The following is a 22,867-nucleotide window of genomic DNA, read 5'->3' as shown; positions in this document are numbered from 1 at the left end:
TCATCTAGCTCCTCAACCTCAAGCTGAATTTCAACAAACATATCCTATAGCACATCACCATGAAAAGGCCTCAACAAACTAACATGAAAGGCATTGTGTATCCGCCAATGTGGAGGTGATTTCAACCAATATGCCACATCGTTTATTTTCTCTAATACCTGGAAGGGCCCATAGTATCTCATACTCAACTTCGGACACAATCTTTCTCTTACTTTCATCTTTTTCAGCCTTGCTTTTTCAAAACGCAACAATACATAATCCCCTCTGCAAACTGCAAAGCACGCCTGTGGCGATCAGCTACCCTCTTTTGCTTTTCTTGCGATCTCTGAAGTGCATATTTTATCTTTGCATAGGCTACATCCAAATTTTCCACATAAGAATCAACCTCAAAGATCTGATCCTTAGTTTGCAAAATAGGTGGTACCTTCTTGCCACCCTCAACCACCTCAAATGGAGCTTTGCCCGTGGAACTATGCACTATGTTGCAAGCAAACTCAACCAAGGGCAAATACTACTCCCACTGTGTCTTATAGTCCAAAACATAGCACCTCAAAAAATCTAACATTGAGGAATTTACTTCCTCAGACTGACTATCTGTCTGCAGATGGAAGGATGATGAGAATTTCAACGTGGTACCCATATTCTCAAACAAGTCGTTCCAAAATAAACTAGTTATTCGGAGGTCTCGATCACTAATGATCGACTCTGGCATACCATGATACTTAAAGATGTGCTACAAAAACAATCGTGCCATATGATCAGCCTTTATTTTTTTCCTCACGGGAATGAAATGGGCTTGTTTGCTAAACCTGTAAATGATAGTCCATATCCCATCATTCCTTGTAGTTGTAAACCCGGCATATTTTACCTATCATGCTTTACCTTTGTGGCATACAATGCATGTCTTAACAAACTATTCTACATCATGCGTCAAAGGTGGCAAATAAACGCAATGCTCCACTGCCTTGACCGTGGCATCAATACCTTTAGGTCCTGCATACAAAGGAACATGACTTTCAGTGATAACTCTAGGCCTTAACTGCATTGTGACACATAGTCGACCGTGCATCATCAAAAATACATCTCTTAGCACAAAGTGTTCATGCCTTTGGCCATTGCAAAGCTGATCATAAAAATTAGCAAAGTCCGAATTAGCAACATATTGATCTTTCATGGCATTGAACTCAGTGTGATAAACCATGCTGACGGCTAAAATTTGTGGCTTACGTGACACTGCAACAGCCACAACATTCTTTTTACCATCAATATGTACAGTCTAAAAATGAAACATAGAGAGAAAGTTTGCCCACCTCATATGCTTCTCTGACAACTTTGTCTACGTCAGAAAGTGTCAGAGTGCAGCGGTGCAGAAGAGTAGGACTGAGAGAGAGAACGTAGAGAAAGAAGAGAGAGAAAGAGACAGTGGAACATGAAGATTTGCTGTATAAAGTGTGTTGTATACAAAGATATGCAGATATGTACACGGGCGCAGTGCGCTGGACTGCCTGTCTCCACCTCGACGATGCAACCTGCTGTTCACCACGAAGTCCGTTGCAGTCTGCACTGTCTCCTGTCTGAAATCTGCGAACAAAGACGGAATCTGCGCGTGCCACCAATCTATAATCTGCGAGCAGAGAAGTGTGGGAGACTGCTGAAAACCTCAACTATAAATAGCCAGAATCTGGGCGAAAAAATCAGGCAGGTCGGCTGCATTAAATGCAGCCGACTGGACTGCAGTCAGTCGGACTGCCACGTGGCAGTCCGACTGTACAGTCCGACTGGACTGTGCAATTCGAACAGGCTTTGATCTCTAACACCCCCTCTCAGAGTCTGGGCGGGGCAGAAGCCTGAGGGATCTGGAATGTCGCCGAAGTAGAGCCTGGGGATGTGCCTTCGTAAACAAATCTGCAAGATTGTCCTCTGTCTTGCAGTACTCCATAGTGATGGTCTCATCTAGAAGCTTCTCTCTGATGAAGTGGTACTGGATCTCTATGTGCTTCGTCCGGGCATGAAAAACAAGATTCCATGCCAAGGCAATTCAACTCTCATTGTCACATTGCAGCAAAGTAGGAGGAGTCTGGGGGCAGCCAAGCTCCTCCAATAATCTCCGAAGCCACACAGCCTCACATGTGGTGGAAGACATGGCCCGATACTCCGCCTCAGTAGACGAAAGGGCTATCGTGGGCTGCTTCTTGCTACTCCATGAGATAACACCTGCACCCAAGGTAAAACAGTAACCTGTAGTAGACCGCTTGTGGTCCACATCACTGGCCCAATCCGAGTCGCTCCAACCTGCAAGTACAAGATCTGAACCATCTGTCCCTGCGGGATAATGAATCCCTAAATCAGACGTCCCCCTCAAATACCGAAGTAGCCTCTGAGCAGCCTGTCAATGCACCGTCTGAGGTTCACTCATGAATCCTGCCAAGAGCCCAACAGCAAAACAAAGATCAACACGAGTGTTGAGGAGCCAAATCAATGATCCAATAGACTGACGATAGCGGGAAGCATCCGCCATGGGAGAAGCTGAATGGGAAGTGGCCTTCCAATTCGGATCCATAGGAGTAGAAAGGGTCCAACTATCCCCCATCGCAAAAGAAACCAAGAGCTCCTGTACATATCTCTGCTGAGAGATGAAGATCCCCCTCTGAGACTGATAAATCTCATGGCCCAAAAAGAAATGGAGTAGACCCAAGTCCGTCATCTCGAACGTCCGATGTAAAGCTGCCTTCGTCTCTTGGACCTGCTGTGCATGATCACCTGTGACAATCAAATCATTAAACATATAACACAAAAAGCACACAACCATCCTCGGAAGTGTGAACATAAAGCTACGGATCGGCCTTAGAACGCTGATATCCCAACTGAGACTAAAGGAACGAATCAATCTTCTCGTTCCATGCACGCGGAGCCTGCTTGAGGCCATATAAGGCCTTCTTCAACCTGTAGACTTTCCCATCTGAAGATCCAAAGCTAGAAGGCTGCTCAACATAGATCTCCTCCTTCAAATCACCATTGAGGAAGGCCGACTTCACATCCAACTGGTAAACAGGCCATCTCCTATGGCCAGCCAAGGCAAGAACAGCTCGAATAGTCGCCATACGAGCAGTAGGGGCAAAAGTATCATGACAATCAATCCCTGGGCGCTGTGCAAAACCTTTAGCAACAAGGCGAGCCTTGTGCTTGTCCAAAGAACCATCGCTAAGGTATTTGGTCTTGAAGACCCATTTGACGCCAATTACCTTCTTATTCGAGGGGCGTGGCACGAGTGACCAAGTGCCATTCCTCTCAATAGCCTCCAACTCGGCTTCCATAGCTTTCTTCCATGGTGCGGACTGTAAAGCCTCCTTCACGGAGGTGGGCTCTCAATCCTGCATAACACGGGTCATCAAACAATAGTTAGAGCAAACAAGCTCCGTAGAATGTGCCTGGTGCCTCCGTGGCCACCGCGGACCATCCTGCGTCCCCACTCCTCAGAAACCCCCTCGATCCCTGAATCACGGAGTGTGTCACGGGCCCATCGAGGAGGAGGCCGAACCTCCCCTCGTCTCTCTCCATCAGCTGAAGACTCTGGAATATCCACCGGTGGTAACTCCTCTGGGGTGACCGGTGGAACAGTAGACTCTGTGTCAGAAACAGAATCAGAATCAAAAGACACGGGCTCCAAAGGAACTGTAGCAAGAGCCCAACTCTCCCCTGGATCTCCAAGAACGAGATGCTCCTCACCCGTTGATATGGCCGGAACCTCCACAAACCGCACATCGCGACTAGTGTACACATCCCGCTTGACGGGATCATACAATCAATAGCCTTGGGACTGGGAGTTGTAGCCAACAAATACCTGTCTTCGGGAAGGTGCTTCAAATTTATCACGATGAGCCTTGAAAATGTGAACATAGGCATCACACCCAAAGACCCTAAAGTAAGAAACATCGGGCTTAGTCCCAAAGTAAGCCTCAAAAGGTATCATCCCATCAACGGCCGAAGTGGGGGATCGATTAAGGATGTGGACTGCAGTAGCCACAGCCTCGGCCCACAGAACCTGAGGGGTCTGTCGGTGCTCCATCATGATGCGCGCCATCTCGATCACACTGCGGTTTTTCCGTTCAAGAATGCCATTTTCTTGAGGAGTATTGGTATTAGCAAACTCTTGGTGATTACCTTTATCTGCACAAAAACGAGCAAACTCATTAGAAACAAATTCACCACCCTTGTCGGATCGCAAGGTCTTCAATCTCCGGCCTGATCGGTTCTCCTCAAAGAGAAGCCAATCCTTGAAGTGGGAGAAAGCGTCTGACTTCAATGCCAAGAAATAGGCCCATGTCATCCTGCTGTAGTCATCTACGATCAGCATGAAGTACGAGCTCCCTCGCAAGGACTCGTTCCTCATAGGGCCACAAAGATCCATAGATACAAGCTCCATCGGTGAAGTAGACAGCCGCGAAGCTTTGTGGGAAATGGCATCCCTATGCTGCTTCCCACGAGTTTCAGGAGACACATGGCTGCTGGCTCACCACTATATCCGGCAACCCTCGAACAAGCTATCCACGTGACGCCCTCCGAAGATAATCATAGTTGAGGTGACCAAACCGAGCATGCCATAACTCTGACTGTGTCTGAGAGGTAAGAAGAAGAGTAGAGAGGGCGGTGGAAGACTTCAATTTATAGATGTTGTTCTCCTCATATCCGGATGATAGAACCTTCCTTGACCCACGATCAAGGACTCGCACCGAGTTACTGTCAAACTCCACCAAAAGTCCAAGGGAGCAAATCTTATGAATTGACAGGAGATGATACCCTAAACCTGGTACATGCAAGACCTCTAAGGTATGGGTACCACCACGTCCATCGGGAATAAGCTGCATCTTACCCCGTCCTGCAATAGACACGGAAGAGCTATCTCCAATGAGAATCTGCCCACGCAAGGGTCGCAACTGGGCAACACCGTCTGATGAAGGAGTCATATGCCGGGAGGCACCATTGTGAACGATCCACTCTCGAGCCTGGGGAGCCGTCATTGCAGCATCAGAAGCATTCGGTGAAGAGTCCTCAATGATAGCTAGATGAAGAAATGCAGCTGATGAGGGTGCAGCCACCGCTCCAGAATCCTTCGTGTCCTTGTTGGTGTCCTTCTTGTCTTTGTCAGGGCAATCCTTCTTCCAATGGCCAGTCTCTCCACAAATATGGCATGTGGATTCTTTGTCCTTGTCCTTGTCCTTCTTTGACTTGTTATCCCGAAGCAATAAGAGCGGAGTAGAAAGTACCGAATCGTGGCGGCAACTGGGACAATAGTGTGATCGCCATGTCTTCGGAGCAAATCGGCTTCCCCGCATTCTGAACCTGCATCTGAAGCTGTCTAAGCTTGTTGATATGCTCCCGTAACGAAGAAGACTTGTTTACGGACAAAGTCCGCATCTGAACCTCCAAAGAAACCCGCTTCATAAGGGTCATCCGGTTGTACATCTGATCAAGCTCCAGCCATATTTCCCGAGCCACCGTCAAGTGCTCGATGTGAGCGATCACGGCTGTAGTACAAGACAGAAAAAGAAAGGAACGAATCCGGGCATTCAGTTTGTCCCAGTGAGACTGAGCCTTGGCCAACTCCGTACGAGCATCGAAAGAGAGTTTGGACTCATCTCTTACCGAGGGCCGGTCGATCTCCTCCTGTACAAGCTCCGCCAAATCATAGGACTCAAGGATGGCCAACATCATGACGCGCCAGATGCGATAGTTGTCGCCATCGAGCTTCTGATCTACGGGAAGAGCCGATAAGACAGGCAACTTCCGATCCATAATCGTCTGGAACTCCAAGTCAATCTCTGTAGACATCTTCACCTGTAATGCCTTCAAAAACGCAAAAGCAGCCCCCTCTGACTGTGAAAACTCAGCCTGCTAGGGCTCTTCCGCGTCCTGAAACTGCTTCACCCACCGGAGGCGATGAAAAAGCAAAACCTGCACTTGAAAGCTGAAAACTCAAACTTCCTCCTCGTCAAATACCAGTAAACAGCAGCAAATCCACCACCTGGACTCCTTTCCTGCGCGCCCACGCTCGCTTCAGCCTTGTTCCGAGGCGCAGCCCTCCTGCCTGCCCTCAAACGCTGAAAACGCGACCTTGTGTTGCGATAGAAACTCCTCTTCAGGTTGGTTCTGCACTCAGTCAGCCCTTCAACACTGCTCTGATACCATGTCAGAGTGCAGCGGTGCGGAAGCGTAGGACTGAGAGAGAGAGAACGCAGAGAAAGAAGAGAGAGAAAGAGAGTGGAAGATGAAGATCTGCTGTATAAAGTGTGCTGTATACAAAGATATGCAGATATGTACACGGGCGCAGTGCACTGGACTGCGTGTCTCCACCTCAACGATGCAAACTACTGTTCACCTCGAAGTCCGTTGCAATCTGCACTCTCCTGTCTGAAATCTGCGAACAGAGACGGAATCTACGCGTGCCACCAGTCTGTAATCTGCGAGCAAAGAAGTCTGGGAGACTGCTGAAAACCTCGGTATAAATAGCCAGAATCTGGGCAAAAAAATCAGGCAGGTCGGCTGCATTAAATGCAGCCGAATGGACTGCAGTAAGTCGGACTGCCATGTGGCAGTCCGACTGGACTGTGCAATCCGGACAGGCTTTGATCTCTAACAGAAAGTACCTTAAAGTTCGATGGTCTGTCTGCACCGTAAAATTAGCCCCCAACAAATAATGTTTCCACGTAGACGGTGCATAAATTACAGCCAAGAGCTCTTTCTCATAGACCTGCAAATTCTTTTCTACACCGTGGAGAATTCGACTCTCATAAGCCACAACTCGGCCATCCTACATAAGAATAGCCCCAATACTGTTACCACATGCATCACATTGAACTATCAATGACTTCCTTAGGTTAAGCAACACAAGCACAGAATCTGAAGTCATCTTTTCCTTCAACTTTTCAAATGCTGAAATTTCCTGTAGTAAGAACATAAACCCAAGAAACTGCGGATCTCATGCACATTCCTCAAAGGTGGCCATGATCGTATTGCTTCAACCTTTGCAAGGTCCATGCGAATACCATCAGCCAATACAATATGCCCCAAAAAGTTAATTTCATGCAAGTAGAATTCACTTTTCTTGTCATTGATAACCAGCTTATGATCACACAGTTCATTGAACACAATATCCAAGTGTTTTCTATGCTCCGTCTTGTTCTTTGAGTAGACAATCATGTTATCAAAGAAAGCCTTTATAAATCCTCTATGTGGCCTGAAGATATGATCTATCATCTGATTAAAAGTGGCAAGAGCATTCATAAGTCCAAAAGGCATAACAAGAAACTCATACAATCCAAAAGATGTCCTAAAAGCTGCCTTGGGCACATCTTCTGGTCTAATACGTATCTGATGATACCCACTTTTTAAATCTATACGGCTAAATATGGCTGCCCCTTGCAATCTATCCATAATATCATCGATCCGAGGAGTCAAAAAGCGATTTTTATTGTGATCTTGTTTAGGGCACGATAACCAATGCACATACGCCATGAAACCATCCTTTTTCTGCACCAAAAGCACTAGAGAACAAAAAGGAGAAATAGGCTGAATCAACCCTTTTTCTAACAGCTCATTTACCTGACTCATAATCTCCTCTTGTTGGGCTGCACTGACTCTGTAGGGTGGCTTATTAGGTGGGCTACTTCCAGGGATAAGATCTATGCCATGATCTTCTAGCCTTTCAAGCGGTAACTGCCCTAGAAGTGACTGAGAGAAACAATCAGTATACATTTTCAGAAATAACATGCGATCCTTCTCTAACTTAGACATGTTTCCAACATTCTCATTATCATTTTTATCCTTAGTAAAAACCAAGTATGCTGAAAGATGATTTTTCATTACTTTAGAAATCGCAACTGCAAAATACAACAGTGACAAATTCACCTTTCAACTTTACATCAAGTGTAAATACCTTTCTCTTATGCTGAATAGTGATCTTTTTTGCATGAGAATCAATCACTGCATGCATATGGTGACACCATGGCATACCAAGCAATATATCACAACCCTCAAGTGGAGCAATGAAGAGCTCTTCATTGTCCACATATCCTTGTATGTGCAACCAAAGCTTTCCAATGAGAGGTGTGACAGGCTTTGCATGGCCTTTACATGTCATTCCAACTTCCCCCATGGGTCCCATCTCATCCTCTTTGATGCCTAGACGGACGACCATGTCAACAGATATGAAGTTGGCTCGTGTACCATTATCAAAGAAAATCAATGCATGTTGATCCCTATTTTTGCCCCATGCTCTGCACAACTAAGTAGCATCATCATTGGGCTAATCACTAACAACATCGAGCACCAATCCCACTGATGTTTTGGGCTTCTTTCCTTTAGAATCTCCTTGATTTTCTAATTTTCCAACTTACTGCCTATTAGGACAGTCCCTTCCAATGTGGCCCTCCTATTCACAAATAAAGCATTTGTTTGCAGCCATCAATTCCCTCCATTGTGCCAATGTTTTCAAGCCCTTTCTTAGTTGTTTTGGCCTCTTTTCAGGCTGATTTTCAGATTTGCCTCTTTTCTCAACCTTAAACAACTTTTTATTCGGCTTCTTCTCACTCTCTAGGAAGCCCATGCAGCAAAGCATCGATTGTAGCAGCAGTCTCTATAAGCTGAGACATGCTAGACACGGTGGATATAATGCAAAAATCCCTGATTTCTTTGGGCAGCCCATAAACATATTTTTCCACTTGCTCATGAAGGGGTACAGAGCAATAAGAAGTAATAGGCAACAATGCATCCCAAAACTTCTTATTATATTGCTCCAAATTCTTACATTCCTTAGCATCCAGCTTATTCCAAGCTGTCATGATGTCCACCTCAAAGGTACTTGTCAACCAATTCGATGCAAACATTTGCTTGACTTGTACCCACGTTGACGGTGCTCTACCTTGCATCAAAAGAGTGGACCACCACTGTAATGCATTCCCTTTCAAGAAAGTGGCTGCCTTTCAAATCTTTGAGGACTCCGTGAAGTTCCCCCCTGAAAAGGTTGCATCAAACTGCCGAATGAAAGTCAAAGCTTTCAGCCTATCTTGTACACCGCTAAAGGACTCAAACTTCACTCCTTTTCCACCCTTATCATAGTCTTTTGTTGCCCCTTTGGGTGTCAAGTTGTCATACACTGGCTGCTGCAAAAAGGGTGCATTTGCTAAATTTACATCAAAACCAGCGCCAAACGAAGCATTTGCATGACTAACATTCATTCCTTGATGCCGATAAGCATTCTTTGTGCCCCAGGCATCAACCCAATACTGTCATACATAGGGTTTTGCATATTTCCAGCCATACCCGAATACATTGAGCCTTGCACACCATGCATTGGTTGCTGCATACCATTGGGATTTATGCCATACATTCCCCGTCAACCTTTAAATACTGAAAATTAATCTAATAATTATTCCGACACCCTAAAAAATAATCTGACTGGACAATAATTAAATTGGCTAGACAACTTCCATTCTCGAGTGTCTTTACACCATCTTTGACCATCAAATTGGCGCTAGGTACCATTAAACGCCACTTCTCTAGTGTCACCAACTGACACTTATGGCGAAATGGATGACCTAGGCCTACAACTGGCACCAAATACCACCAAGTACCTCTGCAGCATAACTTATAGCAACTTTTGCCTTTGACATCCCATGATTTCTTCGGGTCCCGGACTCATAAATTTACTTTAACCCCAGTTGCACCTCACATGTGCAACATTCACCTAATCATGTAATTAAAAAGTAACCCACATGTTAAGTGAGGTTTCAAAAATACATGTCCTCATGACAACTTTGGTATCTCAACTCTACAGAGTCGATCTTCATTCATTTGTTTAAGGTCGAGAATACAACACTTGCTTTTTCCACTAAGAAGAAGCCCTGACTCATGGATAGTTGAGTCTCTTCACATATGACTTACCGACAAGATTGGCTTCAAGATCTTCATTCCAAAGGGGATTCCATTACCATTGGTAACGACTCTTCCATAGCAATTCATACAATGGAGACTATTCCTTGTTTGCCCAATAGACAAGATTCTTTCACCAAAGTTTTTTACATACCAGATTTGAATTTTAACCTCCTTTTTGTTCATGGGTTGACACAACTAGATATATGGTGGTCTTCACCCAAGATGCTGACTATTGAGGATTATTCTATAGGTGCTATTCCTTGGACAAGTACACACAAGGTTGGGCTCCGCAAGCTCACCGTCCTTGCTACATGGACTTCTCACAAGCTTTGGGTTACTTGGGCATGCTCGTTATGGGCACTTGAACTTTGATTCCATCAAACAGGCTTCTTAGAAAAAGTTAGCAAGGGGGCTTCCAAATTCCACGCCCCCCCATTCACACATTATGACCTAGAACCTTACGAGGCAAACAGCATAGGCGACCTCACCCACAAGTTGCTTCTTGGAGGGCTATTACTCTAATTTCAGCAAGCATTTCTATTTTTTGAAATACAAAAGCAAGGTGTATTCCAAGTTTTGTGAGTGGAAGGTGCTTACTAACACGAGGTGTACAAACTAATCATGGTGGTGAGTTTTGCTATTCAGGTTTTCAACATATCTTCTGGGGATAGGGAGCATGGCATTCAAATGGAGTATTCCCATTTGAACACACCATCTAAGAATGGTGTAGTAAAGCATACCAATAGGACCATGCTTGAGATGGCCCAATCACTGTTGGAGCGTTGAGGTCCTTTTCACTCTCTTTGGGATGAGGTGATACCTACAGCAATGCACATCGACAACGGGTCAAGGCTCTCTTTGGCAAGAAGCCTTCAATCTCCAACTTTTGCATCTTTAAATGTCATATCTATGTCCATGTGGACGAGAAGAAATGGAGTAAGCTCGACCTAGAGTCAAAGAAGCTAATCTTCATTTGTTATAGCATGACCACAAAGGACTACAAGCTCTCTGACCCAAACAAGTGAGCAAGGATATGATATTTGCCCGGCTACAACCTCAGGTTACCCATTGACACCTCTTTTTCATCTGCGACTCCTTCCCCTCCTCCTCTTCCTCCACCTTCTTCTCCCCTTCCACCCTCAGCTCCTTCTCCTTTCTCAAATATGTCCACTCCACCATCCCCTCTAGTTTCTCTAGGGGATATTCAACCATCCAAGGGGGAGCCCTCTTCTTCTTATGACGGGGACACGGACCTTTACCCAATGAGAGAGAGCCCCTATCCTCAACAAGTGCATTATAGGTACCGAAGGTCTCTTGGTCTCCCTTGCAACAATACCATCCCATTGTCATTCCACGTTGGTATCAACACCTTATGTAGGATTCAAGAGTGCTTCACTTTCATGGGACATTAGCAAGCCCACATAGATCGATCAGGATACATGCTAAGCAGGGTAGTCCACTATGTAAGCTATGCTCTTATGTCATGGAAGTTACATGATCATGAGCCTACCACTATTGATGAGGCTCTTGCACAAGATGTTTAATGTCGCGCTATGTAGGAGGAGCTCAATTCTATGGAGCGTAATCATACTTGGGAGTTGGTTTCACATCCAAGTAGAAGGTGTGAAGTGGGTCTATAAGATCAAATATCTAGCTGATGGCACCTAGGACAACCAAAAGGCCAAACCAAATACTTGGCTGATGGCACCTTGGGCAAGCACAAAGCGAGGCTTGTTGCCATGGGATTTACACAGAGGGCAGACTTGGACTATTCAAACACCTTTGCACCTACAAGCTACAGCCCATATATCTACTATTCGGGCTATTTTGGCTCTTGCAACCCATCACCAATGGCCAATTTACTAGATGGATATGAAGTTTGTCTTCTTGGACAATGTTTTAAGGGAGGAGATTTGTGTTGATTAACCTCCTAGTTTTTGTGTGCAAAAGAAAAAGGATCATATCTACAAGTTACAAAATGCCCTCTATGGCCTAAAGTAAGCTCCTAAGACTTGGTGTCAATGGGTTGATCGGCTCTTTCTACATATAGTGGTTTCCATTGATCTGATCATGTCCTCAACGTTTATTATAAGATTAAAGGTAACAAGTGTGTTGTGGTCATCTTGTCTGTGGATGACTTGACTATCACAAGGTGAATCACATCAGGTAGATCGGACACGAGAGATCTTGCAGCAGGAGTTCGACATGATTGATCTTGGTATCCTTCACTTCTTCCTCGATCTTAAGATTCATCAGTTGACACATGGCATTTTCATTTTCTGTCATAAAGGGCAAAACTCAAACCCTAAACGCAAAACTCAAAACTCAAACACAAACAAAAGAAGGAAGAGAGAGAACACAACTTTGAAGTGAATGAATGCTGTAAATGAATGTAAGAGTGTACAGTGTGCTCAAGGGCAAAGCAATGTCGGAATGTGACATCCACCGGAGACAGATCCCAAGTCTGTGACCACCAATCGGAGTGTAGGAGTGCTAAATAGTGAATGGCAGCAGGCTAGTCACCAAAATGCAGCAATCTGGAGGCTGGAAACTCGTAAACACACCAGTGTACCACCGATCAAAGGCTGGAAACTGTGCACAGTCTTCTGTAAACAGCAGCCTGAAACAGTGTCTGATGTGACTGGCAATGGCTGGATGATCAGATCGCAGCAGATGATAATGTCGCCAGCAGCTAACATCAGCATGGATGAAGGCGCCAACAACAGGAGCAAACATGAATGGAGTGGCAACAGTCTCGAGGGCTAGACAGCCACATGGGAGGAGCCTAATGGCTGAAATCTGCACGTGGAGTGAGAAACCTACACAGACGGAATTAGGCTGAATGGCGGTAGCCTATCTTTTATAGATGTGGAAGGGCGCCCCAAAAATTAGGGTTTCCACTAAACTCTCTCGAACCGCTCCCCATTTTAGGGTTTCCATTGAACTCTCTCAAACCGCTCCCCGTTTAAGGGTTTTACTCTAAAAGAGTATTTTTTAGTGTACTTTGGGCTATTTAAGAGGCTAATCAGCAAGTAATGCATGTTTTAGCTCAACACACATCCAAAAGAAAAAGAGGGATAAGTTTGAGCCATCTTCTAAATGGCAGATGTTCGTTGGTTATAGCTGGCAATCCCAATCATATAGGCTTTATGATTACATTTCACAGGAGGTATACACGAGTCGAGATGTTCAATTTGTGGAGTTTCTAGCTACTAAGGGGGTTGTTGAGCATCCCATTCTTGGAGACCCCAATGATAGTTGGGCACATGCTCCAATTCCTTTGGAGCCTCTACCTATTAAGGCTCCACCCTTAGTAGAGAAGGAGACTCCTTTATCACCTGGTTCACCCATTTTGGCAACACCAATGGGTATTTTGAGACTTCGGCAAAGGCAAAGTAACAAGGGAAGTATCGGCCTCCCCCTTTTTGGGCACAAAATACACTCTGTGATCTAGGGATTAAGGGAGTCCCTAAGGAGTGGCAACTCACAGGATGGCCTATTGTGCTCTCGAAGGAACTCGGAACACTTCACCAAGCTTATTTATACTAACTATTTTTTTATGTCCCGTGCCATTCAAGATAGGGAGTCCACCTCCGTGAAGAAGGCTTTACAATCCTAGCCTTGAAAAAAGGCTATAGAGCAAAAGATGGATGCAATTGAGCTGAATGGCGCTTGGAATCTTGTACCTTGGCCCACTCATCGAAAGGTGATTGAAATCAAATGGGTCTTTATTTAAGGCCAAGTACCACAATGATGGCACTCTAAATAAACACAAGGCACGGCTCCTTGCAAAGGGCTTCACACAGTGGCCAAGGGGGAATTTCCATGGCACCTTTGCACCTACAGCTCATATGGCTACGATTAAGGCCATTATTGCCTTAGCTTGCCATAAGAGATGGCTGGTTTATCAACTTGATGTGAAGTTTTCTCTCCTTAATGGAGATTTAAAGAAGGAGAACTATATTGAGTAGCCTCCTGGCTTCTCCTCATCCAATGGCAAGGTGTACAAGTTGAAGAAGGCCCTTTACATTTATGGCCTCAAACAAGCTCCACGTGCTTGAAATGAGAAGAGAGACTCATTCCTCCAAGGAAAGTTAGGGTATCGGTGTTCCTCTTAATTCAGGAAGCTGATTGATACATGTCCAACTAAATGTGTTAGGTAATTAAATAACTAAAACAACCTAAGGAAAGTGCGGAGGATGTGGCCATAGGTCCGTCCTACGGATGGGTGGTCCCCGTTGGCCGGGAACTTTTCTCAATCATGATGGACAGCAAGAAGATCGTTCAAAGAACACGAACAGTAAGAGCGTTGACCTAGAGTCTAAGTTATAGATGATCCCGATTTATGCTGTTTACCACACCCATGTGAGATAATCAAGGCCATGTAATTTTTCATCAGTGAAACAAGAAGGAGGAGGCATCTAAGAAGATAGGAATAGAAAATAAAGGAAAGAAGAGGAGAGAGAGAGAGAGAGAGAGAGAGTATAGCCAACCAACAACATAGACTACACAACAGAATTCACACGCAATGAATAAGAGCTTATCACAAAAAAACACAACACTATAATCCAAAAAAATTGCAATTAATAAGCCAAAAGATGCTATCCAAAGTTGTACAAATAAGTAGATGATCAAAATGCAAAGAGACTAAGCAGTTGTTTGCAGGTCAGGAGCCATTTTGAGCAGCAAGTGGGAGGCAGACTGAAAACGCACATTGGCACTGCATTAAATGCAACAAACACAGATCTATACCACTAAAACCAGCACAATTGGCATCAGTAAACAATCGCGTGATCAATAGAAGCAAGTGGAAGATTTGTAATCAGCAATAGTCAACACGCAAAGCGAAGATCCTCAAATCCGATACCATGTCAAAAGTGGATGTAGCAATGGAAGCGTAAACAAATGCTATAATAAACTACTAAACATAAGGACACGAGAAAAACACAAATGAACATTACAAAGAAGAGAACTCAAAAGAATGCTCGAGAAATGGAATCCATATACCAAGCATAAGAATGACACGTACAGTAGTGAGTCAATGGCTCGTAGGCACTAGCACCGGCTCCCTCTCTCCACAAAACCTATAGGTGATGATATGACTGGCTGAGTAGGGAGCCGGTATATAAAGGACAAGACAATGCAAAAATAGAAGTAGATCAACCAGCATAAAATGCTCCAAATAAGCATCATAAATATCAAGTCACCAATCTCCGTTTGAGTCCTAGCATCAAGTAAAACATGATTTTCGTAAACCTCTTTAGATGCATTAAGAAAATCTATAGATGCAATGGCTGACTCTTCCACATTTCTATAGATGCAATGCTGGGGGAGGTGGTTGATTTGTAGCTTTAGGAGGATCCACGTTTTTCTTGTCACTTTGTTAGATATCCCTACATTATCTTCATCTCTCTTCTATTTCTCTTTCACAAGTACATTTTACCCTTTTGCTGAATATGTATCCGCTGAATATGCATCTACCAGTAATTCCCAGCCAGTTATGTTATAAATGTCTTGCCCTGCATGAAACATTTCACTATCAGTAACTTTCCTCTTTTCAGCTGTATGAAAAGCATGTGTCCATATTGCAGCCTTCCGACCAACCATCACTTGGCAATGCATTCTATTCAATTGTAGACCAAAAGTAGAAGCATGTTCAACTACATAAGCATTTCGGACAACCAAGTCTTTCAACAACTTTTGCATACCTCTCTTTCCAAAGTTCAAAGCAAGAGACAATCCCGTTTCTTATACATGGATCTTGCCATCTTTCCAAAAGATGAGATGTCGTGCCAAGGCCTCTTGATATGCAGCACAATCCTTGCTTTCATGTTACCAACTATCACACCACATACATCTTTTTCTTGGTTTAGTGACCAATTCATCTAATACATCTTCCCTAACAGTGGGAACAGCAAATATAGCCATAGGTTTAGCCACAGAATTGGATGGCTTACTGGATATATCAATTGTTTTGCATGTAACAATGGGTAAGCTAGAGACATGCAATCTTTCTCTTCTTCTTTGCTTTTTCACTAGTGCAGTAATAGCTTCCTTAACATGCCTCCACTCTATTTTAAGCCCTATCTCTATAGTCTGATCCTCTAACAAATCATCAAGCTTCTCTTAAAGCTCACGATCTATTGCTTGTAGAAATAATTCAATTTTCTGAATAGCAAGAGCTTGTTGTTCTACAAGATCTAATTGCTCAAATCAACTTTCAAATTCTCTTAATAACTCCGTAGCCACAAGACCCTTATTGGGTTGTAAAACCTACTCTTGGAAAGTCTTGTGGGTAATCAAACTAGTGCCTTCAATGTAAAATTCTTCCTTGAGTGTCTTCTTGAAAGCTACCCAGTCAGCATCCTGCATGTATAATTCAATAACTCGGGCTTTCAATTCATGTACAGTGACTCGTACAAAATACTGACTCCATGCAAGTTGAGCTACCCCAAAGAACTCCATCTTTCGATATGTGAATACATTTCTGCCCTTGCCACGCCTAACATAGGTCAAAGACTCACATATAAGTTGTCTCCATTACTGACAAGATCTTGGTTAGGAATACTAAATTCCCTTTGGAAATGACTTTTGCTATCATGGGTGTTCAAGTTTTAAATGATTTAATGTCCTGAACTAATGTTTGTGGAAAGTTTCAAGACTTTCAAGTTCAACAAGGTTAAGAATTTAAAATTGAGGCTAGAAACAATTTCATGTTAGTTTAAATGAGAACAAGGCCAAGGATTAGGCAGCTTGTTGTTGCATGTAGAGGCCCCAATGAAAATGGAAATTTGACAAATGTCAAGTTTGAATCAGTTCTTGGCTGGAAATGTATATTCCATGTTTAGTTGTTTTCTCCCATTCTAAGCTGCTTTAAGGCAAATCTAAGGGCGGAGAACTCACTGGTGAGTAGGAAGAGTTACTAAAGCTTCAAGACAATAGGACAACCTGATCTAGTGCAGATTTTGGGTCTGTAAAAAGCAAGAAACCCTAAAAACGAGGTCATTGATAGTTGTTGGTGAAGAAGTTAGGGTTTCAAACAGCAACAAAACCCTAAGAACCAGCAGATGACTTGATTTTCTCTCTCTAAAATAGGAGGAGATTGCTATCACAGCACTTTCTTGGCATCACAAATCTGAAGATAATTCAACACTATTTTACTGAATTCAAACCTAATTACTATTGTAATTACGGTTTACCAGCTATCTAGAGAAATGTGCCATTGAATTTCAGCCGTTCTCAATTTTGCTCAGTTGTTTTAAGGTGGAAAGCAATATTTATGCTATCAAAACCCTAATTTACAACAAAAATTAGGGTTTCTCAACCACCTTGTAGTGTTTGCAAATCAAACAAAAGCCCAAAGATCAGAGCAACTATTGGAATTGAAGCAATGACAGCAGACCTGTAGAGATTGTAGGTCCACATTGAACTTGACCCACATGTAAGTGTTTGTGATTCAATTTGTGCCTGAATTATGTTAGAATCAAGGGAAAATTTGCATCTTCATGCAACTGGTCATAGGTGAAAGCCAAGTGTAATGGAATTTGTAGAGAGATTAGTCTATAACATACTACTATTTCAAGGGACACACGTTAAAGCAATACCATAAGCGACACTAGTTTTGGGGCCAATTGGTATCAACTGTCCAAGATTAATATGGTGATGTATGTATTTCAGATTTGTGAATTTATTTGCTTGCTGTAAATAGTTTTAAATCCACCCTATCCAGGAAGGAATGCCGGTTTCAGTTTGCATGATCTATGAGAGTGGGTAATACTTCTCTTCACTCTTAATTTGAGTGTAGCTAAGCCTAGCTCTAAGGGCCTTCAATTAAACGAAAATATGTTCCTTCAAAGGGGCATGGTTGGCCAAGGGAAGGTATGAAACAGGTTTCGAAGGCTTAATACAAGTTTCATAAAATGTGAAAAACGGATTTCATTCAAGATGAAAATTAATGAAATATTATATACATATAAATATACTTCAAGCCCCATGGGCCATAGCAAAACACATATTAAACAAGATTCAACATTGTATACAACATAAGTGAACACCCAATAGACCAACAAGTTACATACACCATGTTTTACGATCCATCATCCATGAATATAAAAGAAAAATAATGCCATATATTAAAACCAACTCAAACATACAATGTACAATCATTGTCAAAATAGCAATAACAATCCATATCTCTATATGATATCGTAATTTTGTATGGACATGAAAATTTTGGCCGGTCTCTTATCACTTGAACATGAAAATTCAATTCAAGCATTTCCTACATTTCAAAAATGTGGAGCCGTTTCTAACATTTTGTACTTGTAGGAAACATATTTCTTGGCAACTATACAAAGGGAGTTGCTTATATTCAACCCAGAACTTATCTCCACGTCTTTTATGTGTCTATGGTCATAATCATTCTTTACTAATTGTGACCTTCGGTCTCAATCATTATTTCTTTCAATATCCTTGAAATAGTTGGGCATAAAGTGAACATTCTAGATTACAAGCCACGTACATGCTTCACATGTCCAAGTGTAGACATCTAACAACCCTTGGAGCTTTGGAAGAAAGAATTTTGTTGGCCATAATCTTACAAGCAAACCTCTACTGCCAACCTCACACCATGTACATGCTGCCATGACTGAAAGCTGATAAGATAAATATTATATTTTTAATCATGCTTAATCAGCAACATATGGACTTGAAAGTTATTGATCTAGATAGTAGACACAACTCAAACAAGATAAGAGAACTCCTATTATATAAAACAACAGTAATTATGTGTACAAGGCTAAAAGGCTGCCACCGGCAAATTCACACAGCACTCCAGCTTACATCCAGTCTTCCAATGCACCCTGATCAGCCACGAACACTCCTGCTCATGGTACATTGGTCCTAAAGTCATCATCCAACTCCCTCTTCTTGTTGAAGACTGATTGATCCTTGAGAACCAAGAGTGGTTTAAGTAGCTCAAGACTTTAGAGCCAAAGCAATGTATACCAAACTTAAAAAATAATTACAAAGTTAGAGAAAGCAAGGAAATCCACTTTTTGACCAATCAAATGACTATCTAGGGCCATTTTAATGTCTAGAACTCAATCATGTACCCATGGAATAGAAACGTTTCTTACAAGGTTATAGCTCCTTTGTCACCTGAAAGTTTGAAACAATCTATTTGGAGAAGATAAAGGCTGCAATGCTTTGATAGCAAAATGCAAGTCGAGAATTTCTCCTCAAGCATCTAAATTGTCCAGCCCAAAACCAATCCCCAAATCCATAGTCACTTGAAGTCTATGATCAACAACTAAAAAATGTTGTACTAATAGCCAATCATTGAAGACCTAATCAGCTAAGGACATTTGGAATCCAACCCATATCCTAATAGTAGTGGTATGGTTGATTTTCATATTAAGAACTATTATTAAGAAGGTCTTCTCATTATACGCAATAATTGGTGGTCTTCCTTTCCATCGTCTTCAATTTGATCCACAAGTAATCCATCCATGGTTCATCAAATGAACCCTTATACCAATTGCTCCTATTAAGATATGCTAGGGTTTGCATAGAGAAAACACAAAATGTACAACCATGACTGAAACACAATAACCAAGACAATAATGCAATAAACACAAACCCTAAATGCAAAACTCAAAACACAAAAACACAAACACAAACAAAGAGAGAAGAGAACTCTAAAGTGAATGAATCAATGTTGTGGATGAATGGAAGAGTGTACACATTGCTCAATGGCAAAACAATGAATGATGTCGAAGAGTGACATCCACCGGAGACGGATCTCGAGTGTTATAACCACCAATCGGAGCTAAGATAGTGTTTGATGTGAAAGGGCAATAGGCTGATCACACCAAAACCCAGCAGTCTAGAGACTAAAATTTGGTAAACGCAACAATGTACCACGCGAACAAGCTGAGAACTGATCACCTAAGACAGAGAGTAGTCAAGCAACAGCAGGAGAGGTGTGTGCTGACATAGGCCACCTACTAGACAACCAAAATACATATACTACAACACTCACCTAATGGGAGAGATGGCAACAACTTGTCGCCCGGCACGAGATGCTTAAATCACAAGCTATTCAGATGCTATGATGACGTAGCAAATGGAGACTTCCAAAAAATAGGACAATGGCTGGGAACATGTTGCCTGGGGCTAGATGGTGATGGGTTGCAATCACTAATCGCCAAACAACAGATGGAAGATGGCCGATGGCTGAAATTTGCATCGTAGAGTGAGAAGCTTGCACAAAAGGATGGGCTGAATGGTGGGCCATCTATCTATTTATAGATGCAAAAGAATCCTCCCAAATTAGGATTTTGCTTATGGGACATGGAAACTCTCTAGGACCACGTACTATTTAATGAAACTTTCAGTAATGTACGTGTTTCGGGATGTTTTAAAGAGCTGATCAGTTTGCAATGCATTTCAACACCCCCTCTTGGGCCCAAAACTAAAACCAAGAAGGGATTGCAAGAAAAGCTCAAGCCCATTTTTTACCCCAAGATGTCATACCCCAAAGGAACCAAGGCATCCCAAAAAAGGTGCATACAGCTTGTTCCGAACAGGTGGGTTCATTATCTACCACGTTAATCAATGTTTCTAATCATCTGGGCAACTACACTACTACTACCTACACTCAGACATTTTCAAAGACTGCTGATGCATTTTCAGGATCCATTTGAGTACGACACAATCTAATACACTCCTTCAGCAACCTCCGCCCCATTCCTAGAGACATGAAGGTTTGAGGCCCACTGAGTGTATCATCTTCACACTTATTATTCATTCATTAACATTCAGCATTCTACCAAATGTGTTCTCCATGTTGTCATACACTTTTGGATTCTGTTGCCATACCATTTCTTTACAAGTTGACACTCAGTCCAACCATTTGAAGTCTCTCTGTGGAAAGCTTTTTCTGTAAACACAGGATTTGTCTGCCCTCTAATGGTTTATAGCATGAAAATCCTGCTTGTGTAAATACATTACTGGCAAAATATTGAATGACTGTAGGTTTGAATGCCTTTTTATCATATTAAATTGCCCACTTAGGTCCAGCCTGCACACCTACCAAGCAGACCCAATAAGCTAAACATAGAGACGATGGATCAAGCCCAGAATTGTTAAGCTGCTAATGCTTCCATCTACCTTGTCACATCAGGTGTAGACTGCGAAGTCCTAAGCTTTGGTGGGTTGGTCTTGCAGAGCCTATGATAGCCTATAAATGGCACACATATGGCTTTTGATCAGTATGGGAACTAATTTCAATGAGCTGGTGCATCTCAACTTTGCAAGTTGTGGGACATTTATGGTCTAGTTTTAAATTCGTGTATTTCTCGAGTGTCAGTTTATATTTGCCTATCTAGCGGCAGCCATTGCACACACAATTTGCCAAGGTCGTGCAATTCTTAAAGTGCCATGACAATGCCTGTTCTTTCCTCTGCTTGCAAACAGTCAGAACCACGAATATCAAAGGTACTTTGACTATCCTTAGGATTGACTAAAGACTTCTAAGTTCTACCTCTGGATGTCAAAGTATTGTCATGAACTGTAGTCTCTGAGAAATGACTGGTAAACCACACATTTCCTTTTTTCATGGTATGCCATCTATAAATGATGTCAAATGTTTCAAGAATGGTACGATCATCCAGGTAGAAATATCATGACGATGCACTAAACAGCAGACTTGACGTGAAGCTTTGCTGCATTTACATAGGCCCTTTTGTTTTGAGGAACTGAGCAGATACCACTCTTTTTTGAGACTTTCAATTTGAGTCATGGACAGGTCCTTCAGTTGAGTAACAACAATGGTTCTTCAGTTCAGTAACAACAACAGTAGGAAAAAGTTATGCGATAGTGCATGTTCAAAATCATCACCAACAAAAACAAGCAGTCTACTTAATGCAATGTGTACACTCACCGCTTGTACACCTCTCCAAATGTTCCACCCCACAAGCGCTTACGAAACAATCCATCAGCACAAGGATGGCCTTCCCACAACTCCAAGCCTCCAGTCACAATGCCAGGCACAAAAACAACAGGATGGCGAGCTTTCAAGCCCTCTTTCTTCAAAGTCACACCAGGAGGATCTGGTAGAGGGCCTGTGATGGCCTCAGACAGGGAAGGCAAGGCCTTATAGAGCACTAGGAGCATCCACCACACACAGCAAATGTAACCAATTAGCCAGCAGCAGTTGTCAATGCAATTCCAGCCCCGGGATTTCTTGGGTGTGTGCTTGGCTGAAGCTGGCTTAGAAGAAGGTGATGATGTTGAGTTTCCTCCATCATGAGAAACCCCACTGATGCCAGTCTTATTATCGGTGGAGGGCGAATCTGCAGCTTTCTTCTCATTATCTCTGCCCTGACCTTTATCTCCTTTCTGATTTTCTCTCTCCCCTCCCATTGGCTTTTGTTTAGGCTTGTGCTTCTGCTTCTCCTTCTCCTTCTCATTGTCACTCAATTTGTCCAGTGAGAGGTTTGCTACTTCAGCTGCAGGGCGTTCAAGTTCCTGAGTCGGAATGGCAGAGTCTGCTGGCTGGTCAGTGCTTCTATTCTGGTCACCCACACTCCGTCTGCGGAGAACATTCATTGTCAGCCCTATGCAGAAGGGAAGGAGTAGGAGACACAGAACTCTATCTTCTGATGTCCCTTCTCCTCCTCCCCACCTCCTGCACTTCCACCTCTTCTTGCTCTTCTTCTCCTTCTTCTTCCTCTTCTTCTTTTTCTTTTTCTCCTTTTTTCTTCTTCTACAGACCTTATTGAAGAAGGAAAATACTGGAACGGAAGACAAAGAAATGAGTCGTATGCTTTCTTTTTCCTTGCTGCTGCGGCTTCTCTCTTCAACCTGATTGAAGCAGAAAATAACAAACGATGTAGAGAAATATTTATATTTTCTCACTCACGTTCTTCCTCCC

At 42.9% G+C, this 22,867-nt stretch overlaps 1 protein-coding gene across 2 annotated transcripts in view; it reads right to left on the bottom strand.

Annotated features, from left to right (window-relative positions):
• LOC148023031 (phospholipid:diacylglycerol acyltransferase 1-like) overlaps nt 1-22,587 on the bottom strand; it is a 42,892-nt gene extending 20,305 nt beyond the window's left edge. The window contains exon 1 of one of the 2 annotated variants that reach the window (XM_087696033.1): nt 21,875-22,587. In XM_087696033.1, coding sequence (XP_087552159.1) covers nt 21,875-22,542 — 668 coding nt within the window. In that variant the 5' untranslated portion in view covers nt 22,543-22,587. The remainder of the gene's footprint in view (nt 1-21,874) is intronic. The other variant, XM_087696032.1, reaches the window with a different exon arrangement.
• Nucleotides 22,588-22,867: the final 280 nt, after the last annotated feature.

The sequence above is a fragment of the Lygodium microphyllum genome, chromosome 16 (assembly GCF_053477565.2).
Source record: "Lygodium microphyllum isolate KBCC chromosome 16, Lygodium_microphyllum_v1.1.10, whole genome shotgun sequence".
NCBI lineage: Eukaryota > Viridiplantae > Streptophyta > Polypodiopsida > Schizaeales > Lygodiaceae > Lygodium > Lygodium microphyllum.
This window is presented reverse-complemented; position numbering and strand designations above follow the sequence as displayed.